A 14112-nucleotide genomic window follows, 5' to 3' on the forward strand; every position below is an offset into this window, starting at 1 on the left:
AACGGTGGCCGAGATTAGCTGCTCACGGACACACACACGGACGGACGGACGGACGGAGTGCAAAACATACTCTCCCCCCATGCCTTCGGCCTGGTGGAGACAATTAACTAATACAGATGTTTAAGGCTCTGTTTACATTTTGTGTACAATGGCTCTCAAATTTTATTTCAAAGACCTCCATAGCCCATACAGGGCCATTTGGAACCCACTCAATGACACTGCTACATACACCCACCCACTGGTGTAGCAGAGTGTTTCCAGTTCAATGACACTGCTACATACACCCACCCACTGGTGTAGCAGAGTGTTTCCAGTGAGCCGACATGTGCAACAGCAGCACCCTGACTCGGTTTGACCGGAATGGAACCGAGCCTTAATAATTAGTATCATCGATAACACCTGTGAAGGAGGTCGGAAAGGAAGAGACCCGTGGAAGTAGGAAGAGTTGTCTCCACAATGGCGTATGTGCATAGAGCCTTTATTCTCTTCAAAATGTCTGTTTCTCAAATTCTACTATGTACATTTTGGGCGGGAACCCCTTTTGGTGTTGGCATTACGTTACGCTTTAGATATTGAAAAATAGCAGATCTACAAGCTCATAGCGCGCCACCGAGTGGCGCGCTACGAGCTTGTAGGTCTGCTATTTTTTTTTAATCGAAGAACGACTGACATAGAAACATAGCTTTTTCAGAAAACTGTCATTTTCAAACAGACATTTTTATAATCTGATCTCAGGTCAGAATGGGTTAAGGCCCTCACGAGTATAGTAATACGAGTCCACACACTGACAGGTGGAAACGAGCTGTTGGCAGAGGACTTCCCTCGCTTCGTCTCTCTTGTCATCTTAATTGGCCGTGTCTTTACTCGCTTCTCGCCGTCGCCTCGCTAGTATCAACGGTTTCTGGCGGGCAAGGCTAAACGTGCAGGGCAGCAGTGTTGTGAATCTCCAGTGTCAGCCCCGCCCCCTCTTGTGTACTGTACTGTGTATAGTAAATGAAACCATGAATAATACATATACACACACGGCCCGACGGCCCGCCGTTGATTGTCTCGGTTAACACCTCGCTTGGCCGCGGTACGTCCAGAGAGCTACGTTACAACATAATTCACAGCCAACTTGCCCCATTAAGACCTGTGGCTGATTCTACAATTTTACACGCACGCACGCACACACACACACACACGCACATTCAGCTAATTATTTTGTGTACTGTACTGGAGCCAGGGGCGGGCCTCCCCGCCTGCCCGCGGGGTTTAGAGGTGTGGCTTCACCCCCGGCCTGTGACTCCAGGGGCCTGGCCTGTCAGATGATACACGTTCACAGTACTTTGCAAGCCAGGGAGAGCGGGCCCATTAAAAGCATTACCGCATCTCGCGGTGCTACAAATGTCTTATAATCATGTAATAGTTCACTTAAGAAAATAAACTAGTGTTGACTAATCATTATCTTCTTTTGAAGAGGAAGAGGAAGTCCGTTTGGGTTGTAGCCAACTACCTTGACAGTAGTTGTGTGATGACGGCTGTAGTAAACAAGTGGTGGTGGTGGTGGTGGATTCTACCACAGGTCGTTTCGAGGAAGCAATCTGATTGGTTCAGTGATGCTTGCGGAACTCGACTTTGTCTCGTTCCTGACCGCATATCCCTGTCGTGGCAATAATCACGTTAACCCACACCCTCTCGTGTAATATTGCTTAATTAAACGCATGCTTTTAGCCAAAGTTTGTATACAATATGAAAACCAGGCATCTTTGACTTAAACAATGTACACACTTTGGAAGTGCGTTAAACATAGTGGAAACTTTCACGCTGGTAAAATCATAGACAACAACAACAGCAAGTAAAAGTACCTTTTTAGTACAGTACTTGAGTAAAGGTACTTTGTTGCTTTGAGAGTCTAAACAGCAGGTTACTATAGGTAATGCACCCTTAAGCTCAGGTGCCGGCATAATAATCATTAGACTAATGTCTGTCTCCTGTTCATGTCATTGACACACAGGAGAAAGTTACTTAGATGAGACACTAGGAAGTAGGATTAAATTGTCGTTGTCGGGCAGAAACCATGTATCTACATGTTTCATCTTTTCATCCTGACATTTAACAGCTCATGAAACCTAAGCAACCTATTGATGATTGGCTGCCCCCCCCCCCCCCCCCCCAACGCCGCCTAAGCCAGGGGTTCTCACCGTTTTTGTCTGGGGACCCCCGGAAATGCTTTGGCTGTGTCCACCCCGTGACCACCCCCCCCCCCCCGCCCCACACCCAATGCAAATGGACCGCTACAATAACCTTAACCCATTCTGAACGGGCACCCATTTTGGTGTCAGCATCATGTTATGCTTTAGCTATTTAAAAATCGAAGAGCGACTGACATTTTTTAGAATCTGATCTCAGGTCAGAATGGGTTCATCAGACCAGTGTGTGTCCGGCGGAAACCTCGTATGAATCTGATCTCAGGTCAGAATGGGTTAATGATAGCGAAAATACTGAAATACTACTTAATAAATACTGAAACCAGATATAACAACTTTATTTATTTTTTCAACCAAGGTTCATGTTTTAGCATGTTATTAGAGAAAGTAAAAGATAAGTGTTCATTTTTTTCCATTTGCTGCTTTCTTTCGTTTAAGAGATTTAGAGAGGTTTTTGACAGGAGGGCATTCGAGCATGGGGCTAAATATGCATTTCTTTTTTACAAAATGTTATAGCGATTTCTTTTTTAATTATTTACTATAGTCCTACTATAGTCTAGTAGGACTATAGTAAATGATAAAAAAAAGAAATCGCTATCAAAATTTGTAAACAAAATACATATTTAGCCCCATGCTCGAATGCCCCCTCCCCCTGTCAAAAACAGTTAAAATCCCTAAAACGAAAGGAAGCAGCAAATGAAAAATAATTAACACTTATCTTTTACTTTCTCTAATAACAAGCTAAAACATGAGGGTTTAAAACCCTTTAAGGAACGTTTATGCATGCACTATGTGTACTAGTGACCCACGGGTTGAGAACCCCTGGTCTAAGCCAATGGGAGTCTGACCCCATACTCTGAAAAGCAGCCAGCCTCCTAAGCCCTGACACGACATAACGCGGAAGTCTGCTCTTTAACTAGCAACTTTAGCTACAGGAAAGCCATAACAAACAAACACAGTGATTGAACCAACAGAAGAATGTCGGAAACGAACGAACACAACGGCCGGGAGGTTGTTGAGACATACACGTTAAAAAAATAAATAATATATAGTTAATATGATGCCAGAAGTGTTTTAAAGTGAAATACCCTTATAAAGTATGTCTGCGGGTAAAAAAGTGGTATTTCCTGGTAGAATGTCTATTGATATCAACAAAACAATGTGTCCAGAAAATAATATTATATATATATATATATATATATATATGTTTTTCCAGTTCTTCCAGAAATAAGGTTAATTAATAGCACTGCTCCAATACCACGCTGCCTGCGTTATCGTCCCGGAAATAATTATTTGATAGTGGTGGTGATGTAATTATGATTTGGTCGATAAATATTGAACCAATAAAAAGCATTAACCAGAGCTTGTGACTAATAATAAGTACATTGGATCCATTTAGAACACAGAATCTAACATAGGAACATGTTCCTCCTTCCATTTCCTCAAAAGTAAACGGTTATGGACATGCAAGGTTTACACCCGACAGTGACAAATTTGACAATATGGTTTTGATTTGATCTGGATCTCTTTTAGCCCATCAGCTTGCCTTCCAAGACTTCCAAGTCATTATAAAAGCATATCATTACAGCATACAAATAATGTCCAAGTATATGTTCTGTTGTCATAAGATAACCCTTATCAGTTGCTGTAACTAGTATTGGATGAGAGTTGTCGGGAAATGGCCTCATTACTCTTCCAGTCAAGTCACTAAATGTTAACACTGTTGTTTGGCAAACAACAGTGAATGGAGGCTATTAGGAGGATAGGATAATTTAAACATTGTATTAATGTAATGGACAAACTCATTCATAGTGCAAGTGGTCCCCAAATATATGGCCAACACACTTAAGACTTGATTGATGACAGTTTTCTGAAAAAGCTATGTTTCTGTCAGTCGTTCTTCGATTAAAAAAAAATAGCAGACCTACAAGCTCGTAGTGCGCCACTCGGTGGCGCGCTATGAGCTTGTAGATCTGCTATTTTTCAATAGCTAAAGCATAACATAGTGCTAACACCAAAAGTGGTTCCCGCCCAAAATGGGTTAATATAAAACATTTCATGGTATTTGTCTTTCTTCAAAACCTTGCAAAGGAAGTTTTACTTTTTTAGGTGTACCATGCTAGTTTCATTGATCCAAGCCAAAACACCATTGATTGATTGATTTTTTTTTTAAATAAACATTCTCTGAAATTGTAATACGGCCCACCCATCTGACCACTTTCAGCTGCCGTGACAGTTGGTCAGATGAGTAGGAACACTCTTTCAAGTGGTGGCGCTGATTCAGGAAAAGTGGTGGTGGAGTAATAATAATAATAATAAACTTTATTTGTATAGCACCTTTCATACATAAATGCAGCTCAAAGTGCTTCACAGGGCAGGACACAAAAATAAAATACAATAAAACACAAGTAGTTAAAATGATAGAACAATGGCAAAGAACTAAATTGAATATAAGAGCATAAAATAAATAAAAACTAATAAAAACACCACATGCAGCAATCAGTCAGGCAGGGTAGGAACGTGCATAGTAAAACTCAACTAAAAGCAAGAGTGAAGAGGTGAGTCTTGAGTTGAGATTTAAAAATGTCTACAGAGGGTGCGTGTCTGAGCTTGACTCGAAGTTTATTCCAGGCTGTTGGGCCGTAGAAGCAAAAAGCTGCCTCACCATATTTTTTTGTGCACATTCTTTTAGGCACTTCAAGTAGGCCAGCATTGGAGGGGGCGGTTAGGGACATATCTAGGTAGGCAGTCACGGAGGTACGGAGGTGCGAGACCATTGAGAGCTTTATAGACAAGTAAAATAATTTTAAAATCAATCCTAAAAACAACTGGAAGCCAGTGCAGTGATGCCAAAACTGGAGTAATATGTTCTCTCATCTTAGTTCTAGTTAAAACTCTAGCTGCTGCATTTTGGACAAGTTGTAATCTGTCAGTCGTTTTCTTAGGTAGTCCTGAAAAGAGTGCATTGCAGTAGTCAAGCCGAGAAAAAACAAAGGCGTGGATTAGCGTTTTTGCATCGTCCAAGGACAAATAGGCTCTGATTCGTGCAATATTTCTAAGGTGAAAAAAGGCAATCTTGGTAACATGATTAATGTGTGAATTAAAGTTCAATTCAGAATCAATAATAACCCCCAGGTTCTTTACTGTACTGTTACTTTCTACAGTCAGGTTGCCAAGTCTGCTTATTATTGATTCTTTCTGCTCGCTAGAACCGATTATGAGAACTTCTGTCTTATCCTCATTTAGCTTGAGAAAGTTCTCACTCATCCAACATTTGATGCTAGACAGACAGGTCAACAGCGGGTCTAAAGCACAGGGATCATCTGGGGCCACAGAAAGATATAGTTGGGTATCATCAGCATAGAAATGAAAATTGACTCCGTGATTGGTAATGAGTTCGCCCAATGGCAGAATGTACAAGGAGAACAGCAGAGGACCAAGAATCGAGCCCTGTGGAACACCAGAACTGATGTCGTGTCTGTCTGAGTCAAACTCGGCTAGATTGACAAAGTAACTTCTGTTTGATAGGTAGGAGGAGAACCAGGACAGGGCCGTACCAGACAGGCCTATACAGTGCTCCAGACGCTGTATTAAAATTGAATGATCAATCGTGTCAAATGCAGCCGTTAAATCTAGAAGTAAGAGAACGGATACATGTTTCTTGTCAGCAGACACCCTAAGATCATTCATTACTTGAGTGAAGTTCATTTACTTTTTAATGCCGTTTGGCCGGGAAATGGCTTCAGTCTTCCAGTTAATGAGCTATTTGATCTGTTCAGTCTGTGTTTGGCAAACAAACCATGATGGAGGAATGACTCACCAGAAAGCAGCGCAGCACACACACTGTTCAGTTACGCTAAATATACAAGGTTATTATAGTTTAGCTGTTTGTTTTTTTTCCTTTATCCCCCCCCCCCCACACACACTTTGTGTTACATTACAGTTCACTTTAATTGGTCTTTGAGGTGGGTTTGCTAGTTTAGTTGTCTTTTTTTCCGTCGCTTGGTTTTAGCTTAGTTTTGTATTAGTTCGCTTTTCGGATTCGCTTTTATTTTAATATTGCATTGTCAGTAAAAAATAAACAAGCTCACAATGTGTCACGAGCTTGTAGGTTGTGCATTTGGACTGTTTTTTTTGGAGCGCTTAAAACTGGCACAGCTAAACATATTTACCATATAGGCTACACCGCAAATACCACGTTTATGTATGAAATATTGTCCAAGACTAAAATTAAGGATATTTTCTTTCTTTTCTCTTTTTTAAAAGAACTCTGGTACAGTGCATACAGTATGCACACATACAGTATACATGCTGCATTGTCGGTGATGCCCATTGTCGTGGGGCGGCGGTGGCTCAGGGGTAGAGTGCCTGGATGGTAACCGTAAGGTTGCCAGTTCGAACCCGGGCTCCCCCAGAGTTACTGTCGAAGTGTCCTTGAGCAAGACACTGAACCCCTAATTGCTCCCGATGTGCTAGTTGGTGCCTTGCATGGTTTCCGCTGCCATCGGTTTATGAATGGGTGAATGTAATGCACAATCTCTGTAAAGCGCCTTGGATAAAGGCGCTATATAAATGCACCATTTACCATTTATGCCCAATGGACAGCAGATGGTTGGATTTGGTAGTGGTGCGCCATTGCCCTCTAGAGTAAGATTACATGTACTACAATGCAATGTGTGAAAGCCACTCTTCAAGTTGGCAGTACTGCAGAATGAAACCGTGATGTACTATACCACATTTAGAAAATACATAAATAATCACACCTGTGTGAAGTGAGGGCCGCTCTCATCATCATGACGTTTGACGTAACATGTCGATTTGCTCAGAACATGACGTAAATTCTCCATTCATTGTTAATTGGAATTTTGTGTAAGACAAAAATCTACACTAATAGCTGAATATAGGAGGGGCTAGCCCCTCGAAAACATGGGGAAATTATCCTTCTACTAATCACAATCATTTTAACCACTTTATCCTTTATGTTGACTGCTCATAAATACAGATCTACAAGCTCAGAGTCTTGCTCTGCCAGCTTAACATCTGCTATCTTTTAGCATTTTTGAAAAATCTTGAATGTAGGCTATTTGAAAACAATGTAATGTTTTTATCTTCTCTTCTGGGGGTCCCTGGCACAAAACCTTTTCAGATGTTGAATCTGTGGCCAAAATACATATCCATTTGGGGGTCCTTGACATGAAAAATCTGACTCACTCCTTTCTTTCTTCTATGAATTCTCCGGCTTTTTCAATTTACTTGTGGAGCTTCTTCCACATTGGTTACAGTTGTAGTGTTTCTGTACGTTATCCATCCTGGCTTGTTTCTTGTATGAAACAAAATGAGTTACAAGATGTATTTATATCAGCCACATGGCGTCTTACGTTGTCACAACCCTAAACAAACATTACATTCCATAGACTTGGCCGTCATAAGTGGTCTAAATCAACATATCCCATAGTCTTGGCTGCCATATGACGTCACGTCATATGGTCCCACGCAAAAAGGGGCCAGATGTCCCTTTTTGAGTGGGACAGTCCCTCATTTCCAAGACTTTTCAGGAGTCCCACAAATTGAGACCCTGTCCCACATTGTGACTGGCAGGCATCAGTGTTCAAATGCCCTAATAGTTTAGTCCCCTAATAGTTGGCCTTCTGTTGTAAAGCTCTCTCAGTGTCTCTTCCTGCAAGATGTGTTTTTAAGCCTGTTAAAATATCATAGCAATAAAGCATGATTTTAAAACAAAATGTGAGACACCAGAGGAGTTTATAAATGATAGCCAATAGGCCTATGGTCGAATATGACATCAAGGCATTTAATAGCAACTCAAGTAGTAAGTTGCTAACCCAGTACTCCAGTATCGCTTGTGTGGGACAACTTAGGAACCACTGGCTTAGACCACACATCTTATCTTGTTTTGTTTGTTTGTCTCTTTCTTCCAGCACGGCAGAGGGTTTCACCAGCTCAGATAACTCTGGGGTAACAGGCTGGGAGACGTTCCTCCAGGCCCTGGGATACTTCCTCAAAATGTTCTTTGGTTCTGCAGCTCTAGGAACTCTGACTGGCCTCATCTCTGCTCTCGTATCCTCTGTGTGTGTGTGTGTGTGTGTGTGTGTGTGTGTGTGTGTGTGTGTGTGTGTGTGTGTGTGTGTGTGTGTGTGTGTGTGTGTGTGTGTGTGTGAGAAAAACAGACAATGTGAAGACCATTTTCCTGGTCCTAACAAGTTGAAAAAGGATACAATAATTTGGGAAAAGATTCATGTTGCGGTTAGGGTCAGGATGAGACATGTAGAGCAGAGTTTCCCAACCACTGGTACGCGAGAAGGGAATCTCAAGTTTTCCCGTCGTATTTTCAAATCCATTTGAAAACACGACTGAGTAAATAGAGAGGACAAACACATTAGTGGGCAGCGGATATTTGGCCGTTGCGCGTAGAGCGCGACCCTCAATCACCCTTTGGAATGCAAATGCATTCTTTCAGTCAGCCTTTGTATCCTACTCGTCTGGCAGGTATCTCTTTGAAAACATTTAGTGCTTTACTGTGCTTCTAACCTCGCGTCACCAGGCTTTCCATCTCGCATACTGTGCTTCTGATCGTGCGGGGGAACGACACATCTGGCGTGCCCAAAATGTCTTCACCGTTCATGTCTGCTCACTGAGCAGCATCAGCGGAACAACAACGACAAACAGCTGCAGCCTATTTTATCACCCTTGCGCTAATGAAACAAAACGCTACACTCAGGTACAGGGTTATTATTTCATGTCAAAACATTCAAGTATCAGAAGATGATGTTACCCAGGTAAAGTAGGCTAAGGCGTCACTCACACTTTTTTTTAAATCATACTATCATTGTTGATATAACAGCATTTAGGTCAATGATATAACATTATGTTGTGATATAATAATATAGCAGCGGGTAGCCTATTTAAGGGCCAGTCAACAGTACTACAGACGAAAAACAGTTCAAGTCCAAAACTAATTCTGATTATGGATAATTAGTGAGGACTTTTTCGTCTGTAGTACTCGTGAGAACGTTTTGGTACGATGACGTGCGACGCACATGTATGTGTATATTTCCTTTAAATCGTTGTCTTTGAGCTCCTTGACTCCTTGCTCCAGTGTCTCAAACACTTTGATCTGAGGAAGACTCCATCTCTGGAGTTCGGAATGATGATCATCTTTGCCTACCTGCCTTATGGCCTGGCAGAAGGCATCAAGCTGTCTGGTGGGTACACACACAAACACACACACACACACACAGACACACAGAGAGAGAAAGGAAAGGATTATTTGCAGGAATGAAACACTGAAAACACCAGCATACGTCAAACTACATCCCTGGCAGTGTGGGCTTTGGATTGACATGCGTCAACACACGTCCATGGCCGTCAATGAGGTAACGGGTCAATGTTATGTGTTTCACTCTGCTTGTGTCCGTCCCTCACAGGCATCATGGCCATCCTGTTCTCTGGCATCGTGATGTCTCACTACACCCATCACAACCTGTCTCCCGTCACCCAGATTCTGATGCAGCAGACGCTACGCAGCGTGGCCTTCATGTGTGGTCAGTATAGTCCTGTTCCCACGTCCCAAACTATCCCACCACGACCCACTCCTCGCCTCTGTGTGGTTATAGTAACCCTGTTCCCCTGTCCCAAACCGCTCCCACCCAGACTCACGCCTCTCCTCTCCTTTTTTTGTACCCACACGTCTCAATATTTGCCATTGACAATGAAAGGAGAAATTAGGTCAAATGTCTGCCAAATATTACGTACATTTTGTCCTCACACGTCTCAATATTTGCCATTGACAATGAAATGAGAAATTCTCTGCTTTTTCATCTTTACAGAAACGTGCGTGTTTGCCTTCCTGGGTCTCTCCATCTTCAGCTTCCCTCACAAGTTTGAAATATCCTTTGTCATCTGGTGCATCGTAAGTACTGTGTGCTGTTGACCTTTTTAAAAGCTTTTCGAAATGGTTTTTCACACCGCCTGGGGAAAGTGCAGTACACAGCGTCTCTGATTGCTTTAGCTCTTGACCGTATGAGAGTCCTTGTCCACAGCTGCCAGTGCAGAGGGACAAACGAGTGCTTAAATCTGATATTGCTCCATGCAGGGACCCTTTAACACTTTGTGTGCCCACGCAACACTGTCAAAACATCACTTTCACCTAGAAACTCCATTCACACTTTTTATTATTCAGCTGACTGTGGAGACACATGCTGGAACTTTTTTACATTGAAATGTTTTGTAGTTTCTGAGTTATTTAATTTAAACGCCCAATGCATTCATTTTCTTTTGCAAAGACATCCACAGACGTCTTGGGAACAACACGTGGGGTAATACCAAAGACGTCCACAGACGTTCTTTTTTTTTTTTTTTTTAAATCAGAACACAATGTGTTTTAATGTGTTTTCTTACCTGACGGCAGTATTACTCAGAGTAAAGTACATGGGAGAGGTCAGACACTACTATACATACCCATAGAGCTGTGCAGTACATGGGAGAGGTCAGACACTAGTATACATCCACAGAGCTGTGCAGTACATGGGAGAGGTCAGACACTAGTATACATCCACAGAGCTGTGCATTGTCTATCTCTCTACAGGTGCTGGTTCTCCTGGGCCGGGCGGTGAACATCTTCCCTCTGTCCTTCCTGCTCAACTTCTTCAGAGATCACAAGATCACGCCCAAGATGATGTGCATCATGTGGTTCAGTGGTAAGCACATTGACATGCATTATTTTCACTCATTTACCGTTAGATTGCACAGAGTCCAACTACATGTCTTTCTATTGGCCAAACTCTAAGGCTTTGCTTCTCAAAATGGAGTCCCAGGGGTCCTTGGAGGAGTTCCAGGAGGGGTCCCCAGCAACATTTGTTACCATGGCTATTTTTTTAAAATCAAAAGTGTTGATATATATTTTTTTTTCGACCCCACGGCCAAATATAGATCCATGTTGGGTCCTTGGCATGACAAGGTCTGAGAACCACTGCTTTAAGGGATGATCTGTTACTATTATATCCATTCTTTCAAATATTTCCATGATGAGGAACATGAATGACCTCTTCAGGCCCGATCATCCACAGAGACAACGTATTCAACCTACAGGCCAGGACATCACCCACTCTACAAAACATTAATAAATAAATCAAACGAAGAAGGTTAATTTGTTAGAAAATCCCCCCAAAACGTAACTCAGAACCCTAAAGGAGGCTTCGGTCAGCCACAATAACACCGGCAGCCTGGCTCCTCAGCATGTTATTGTTTTTTTCTCCCAATATATATTGCCGTACCTGGAATGTCTATTCCTAGGTATTTCTTCTCCTTTCCTCATTAAAGGTTTAGTCTCTCTCCCTGCCAGGTCTGAGAGGTGCCATCCCGTACGCACTGAGCCTCCACCTGGGCCTGGAGCCCGTGGAGAAGCGCCAGCTGATCGGCACCACCACCATCATCATCGTCCTCTTCACCATCCTCCTCATGGGCGGCGGCACCATGCCCCTCATACGCCTCATGGACATCGAGGAGAGCCAGACGCGGCGCAAGAACAAGAAGGGCATCACGCTCAGCAAGACCGAGAAAATGGTAATAATTAAGCAATATTACATGAGAGGGTGTGCTTTACCGTGATGATTGGCACGACAGTGATGCATTTTGTCACCGTTTGTTTTACATCACCATTACATCACCTAATCAAAATGAGTTATACTTTATTATATTAGCACTTCACTCAATTCACACGGGTGTGATTTTATTAATATACTGTATATGCTCATTATAACTAACCATCTGAGGTCTACAAGTAAAAAAAAAAAGAACATTTGGTATTTGGAATTCCTCAACCTAGCCCCCTTTGATTTCACTAAGAACAGGTGCTCATGTACACACACACACACACACACACACACACACACTTGACCGCTGGATGGAACCTAGTTATTCCATCCTCTTGTCCATTGCCAGCCAACCCCCACACAGACATCAAAGAGTTGATTGTGTCTTACGTAGCACATTGCGTCAACGGTGGCATGAAGCGAACGACTCAGGAGACACAGGAACACGCACGCACACACACACACACACAAACAAACACACACACACACCAATCAACGCTGGCATAAATTCAGAGGGGCCCAGAGACCGCAAAATACACAAAGTATCTTCATTCTCATTTCATTAACCTCCTCTCACCTCTGAAGCCGTTCTCTCACCTGGTTTATTCCACAGGGTAATGCTTTAGAGTCGGAGCATCTGTCGGAGCTCACAGAAGAGGAGTACGAGGCCCACATCTACCAGAGACAAGACCTCAAGGGCTTCCTGTGGCTCGACGCCAAATACCTCAACCCCTTCTTCACTAGGAGACTCACACAGGAGGTGTGTGTGTGTGTGTGTGTGTGTGTGTGTGTGTGTGTGTGTGTGTGTGTGTGTGTGTGTGTGTGCAAGCGCCACTACACCCACGCCCCCTTTTGACCTTCCCTCACCTCGAAACCCGATCCGGGTCACAGTAGCAATGTGACGCCCGGGATTCTAACCCGTGTAGAAAGTCAACATATTGAACACTAGCCAAAAGGGAATTCCCCCTTGGCCTGGTGCGATTGTTAGGCTTTTGGTCATCAGACAGGGGCTCTACTGCTACATAAAGACCCCTTTATGACGATTTGTTAGTAATATTTATGTCACATGTACAGTTTTTGTATGTAACGTGAGTGTTTTTTGCCAGGACCTGCTCCACGGCCGCATCCAGATGAAGACGCTGACCAACAAGTGGTACGAGGAGGTCCGCCAGGGACCGTCGGGGTCCGAAGACGACGACGAAGCCGAGTTGCTTTGAACAGCCTCGCACTCTTAGTGACGTCAATCGCAATTGATTTGACAGGCGATAGCGGATATCTCTTAACCTGGTATCCACACCGATTTCGCTACGTTCAGCGTTTTTCTTTTTTTTTAACTTTGCTTCTCGGTCTGACTCTCTTCCTGTTGAGCCCGATTTCCGAACGTTGCTTGTTGCATAGGTCACGTCATTTCTGATTGGATAGTGCTTTCAACGAATCACAGTAGAAACCTAGGAAGGGAAAGTGACATGCTCTGGTTCCTGTCCTGCCACAGACTGACCAATCTGAATCCGCTGCGCCTGGATGTCCGGAAGCACCCTTTTACTGACTGACCAATCAGGATCCTCTGCGCCTGGATGTCCGGAAGCACCCTTTTACAGACTGAGAAGCGACGTGGGAAGAAATAGTCCTCTGTCCAGAGCAATGCTGGGTGTCTCTGTGAGGTATGTCCTCTGGCTCTTTTCCACTACCACGGGTGAAGTGCAATCGGAAAATCTCCCGGTTGGGAAAGGCTTCCCTAACTAAAGTTCGGGGAGTCAGGTCCTAGGGAGGTGCACAGGTTCTGAGGGAAAGTTCTGGGACCGCCCATCCGAAATTAAAAGAAATCTCACCCGTGTGAACTGAGTGTTGCAACTCTCCTCTCTCTCTCTCTCTCTCTCATTTGCAGGCAACAGTACAGCACTATCTCTCTCTCTGTTTGGCACAACAGCGCCCCTACTGGTACTAATAGTCATACTTGTGCTCATTAACGTCACATAGGCTAACGTCACATAGGCGGACACGGAGTCACGGACATTGCTGTTCCTTGGAGTGGTTGCACCACTCAATTACGTAAATGTGTAGTTTTATCACCTCCTTTTCCGATGAAAACTTTGGTTTTCAGAAGGAGTCACGCTTAACCCAGAACTACACCACCACCGATGCCAGATTTCTAAGTCCGATCCAGATTTGGAGATCTATTCCAAAAATTCTGATGTTTTGGCTGATATTTTGTAAAAGAAAAGGAGAGATCACACAACAGCTTGCTACTTATTTGATTTATTTATTTTTCCTTTTGATGACATGCACAGGAAGGGCTGCAAGGTGGAGAGTGTAGG

At 43.3% G+C, this 14112-nt stretch overlaps 1 protein-coding gene across 1 annotated transcript in view; it reads left to right on the forward strand.

Moving 5' to 3' along the window:
• slc9a8 (solute carrier family 9 member 8) overlaps positions 1 to 13737 on the forward strand; it is a 60045-nt gene extending 46308 nt beyond the window's left edge. Inside the window, exons 9-16 of the mRNA XM_083768799.1 lie at positions 8126 to 8264; positions 9304 to 9409; positions 9632 to 9748; positions 10034 to 10116; positions 10792 to 10903; positions 11548 to 11768; positions 12411 to 12557; positions 12904 to 13737. Coding sequence (XP_083624925.1) covers positions 8126 to 8264; positions 9304 to 9409; positions 9632 to 9748; positions 10034 to 10116; positions 10792 to 10903; positions 11548 to 11768; positions 12411 to 12557; positions 12904 to 13014 — 1036 coding nt within the window. The 3' untranslated portion in view covers positions 13015 to 13737. The remainder of the gene's footprint in view (positions 1 to 8125; positions 8265 to 9303; positions 9410 to 9631; positions 9749 to 10033; positions 10117 to 10791; positions 10904 to 11547; positions 11769 to 12410; positions 12558 to 12903) is intronic.
• The last annotated feature ends 375 nt before the right edge of the window (positions 13738 to 14112 follow it).

The sequence above is a fragment of the Protomyctophum parallelum genome (assembly GCF_964188405.1).
Source record: "Protomyctophum parallelum genome assembly, chromosome: 7".
NCBI lineage: Eukaryota > Metazoa > Chordata > Actinopteri > Myctophiformes > Myctophidae > Protomyctophum > Protomyctophum parallelum.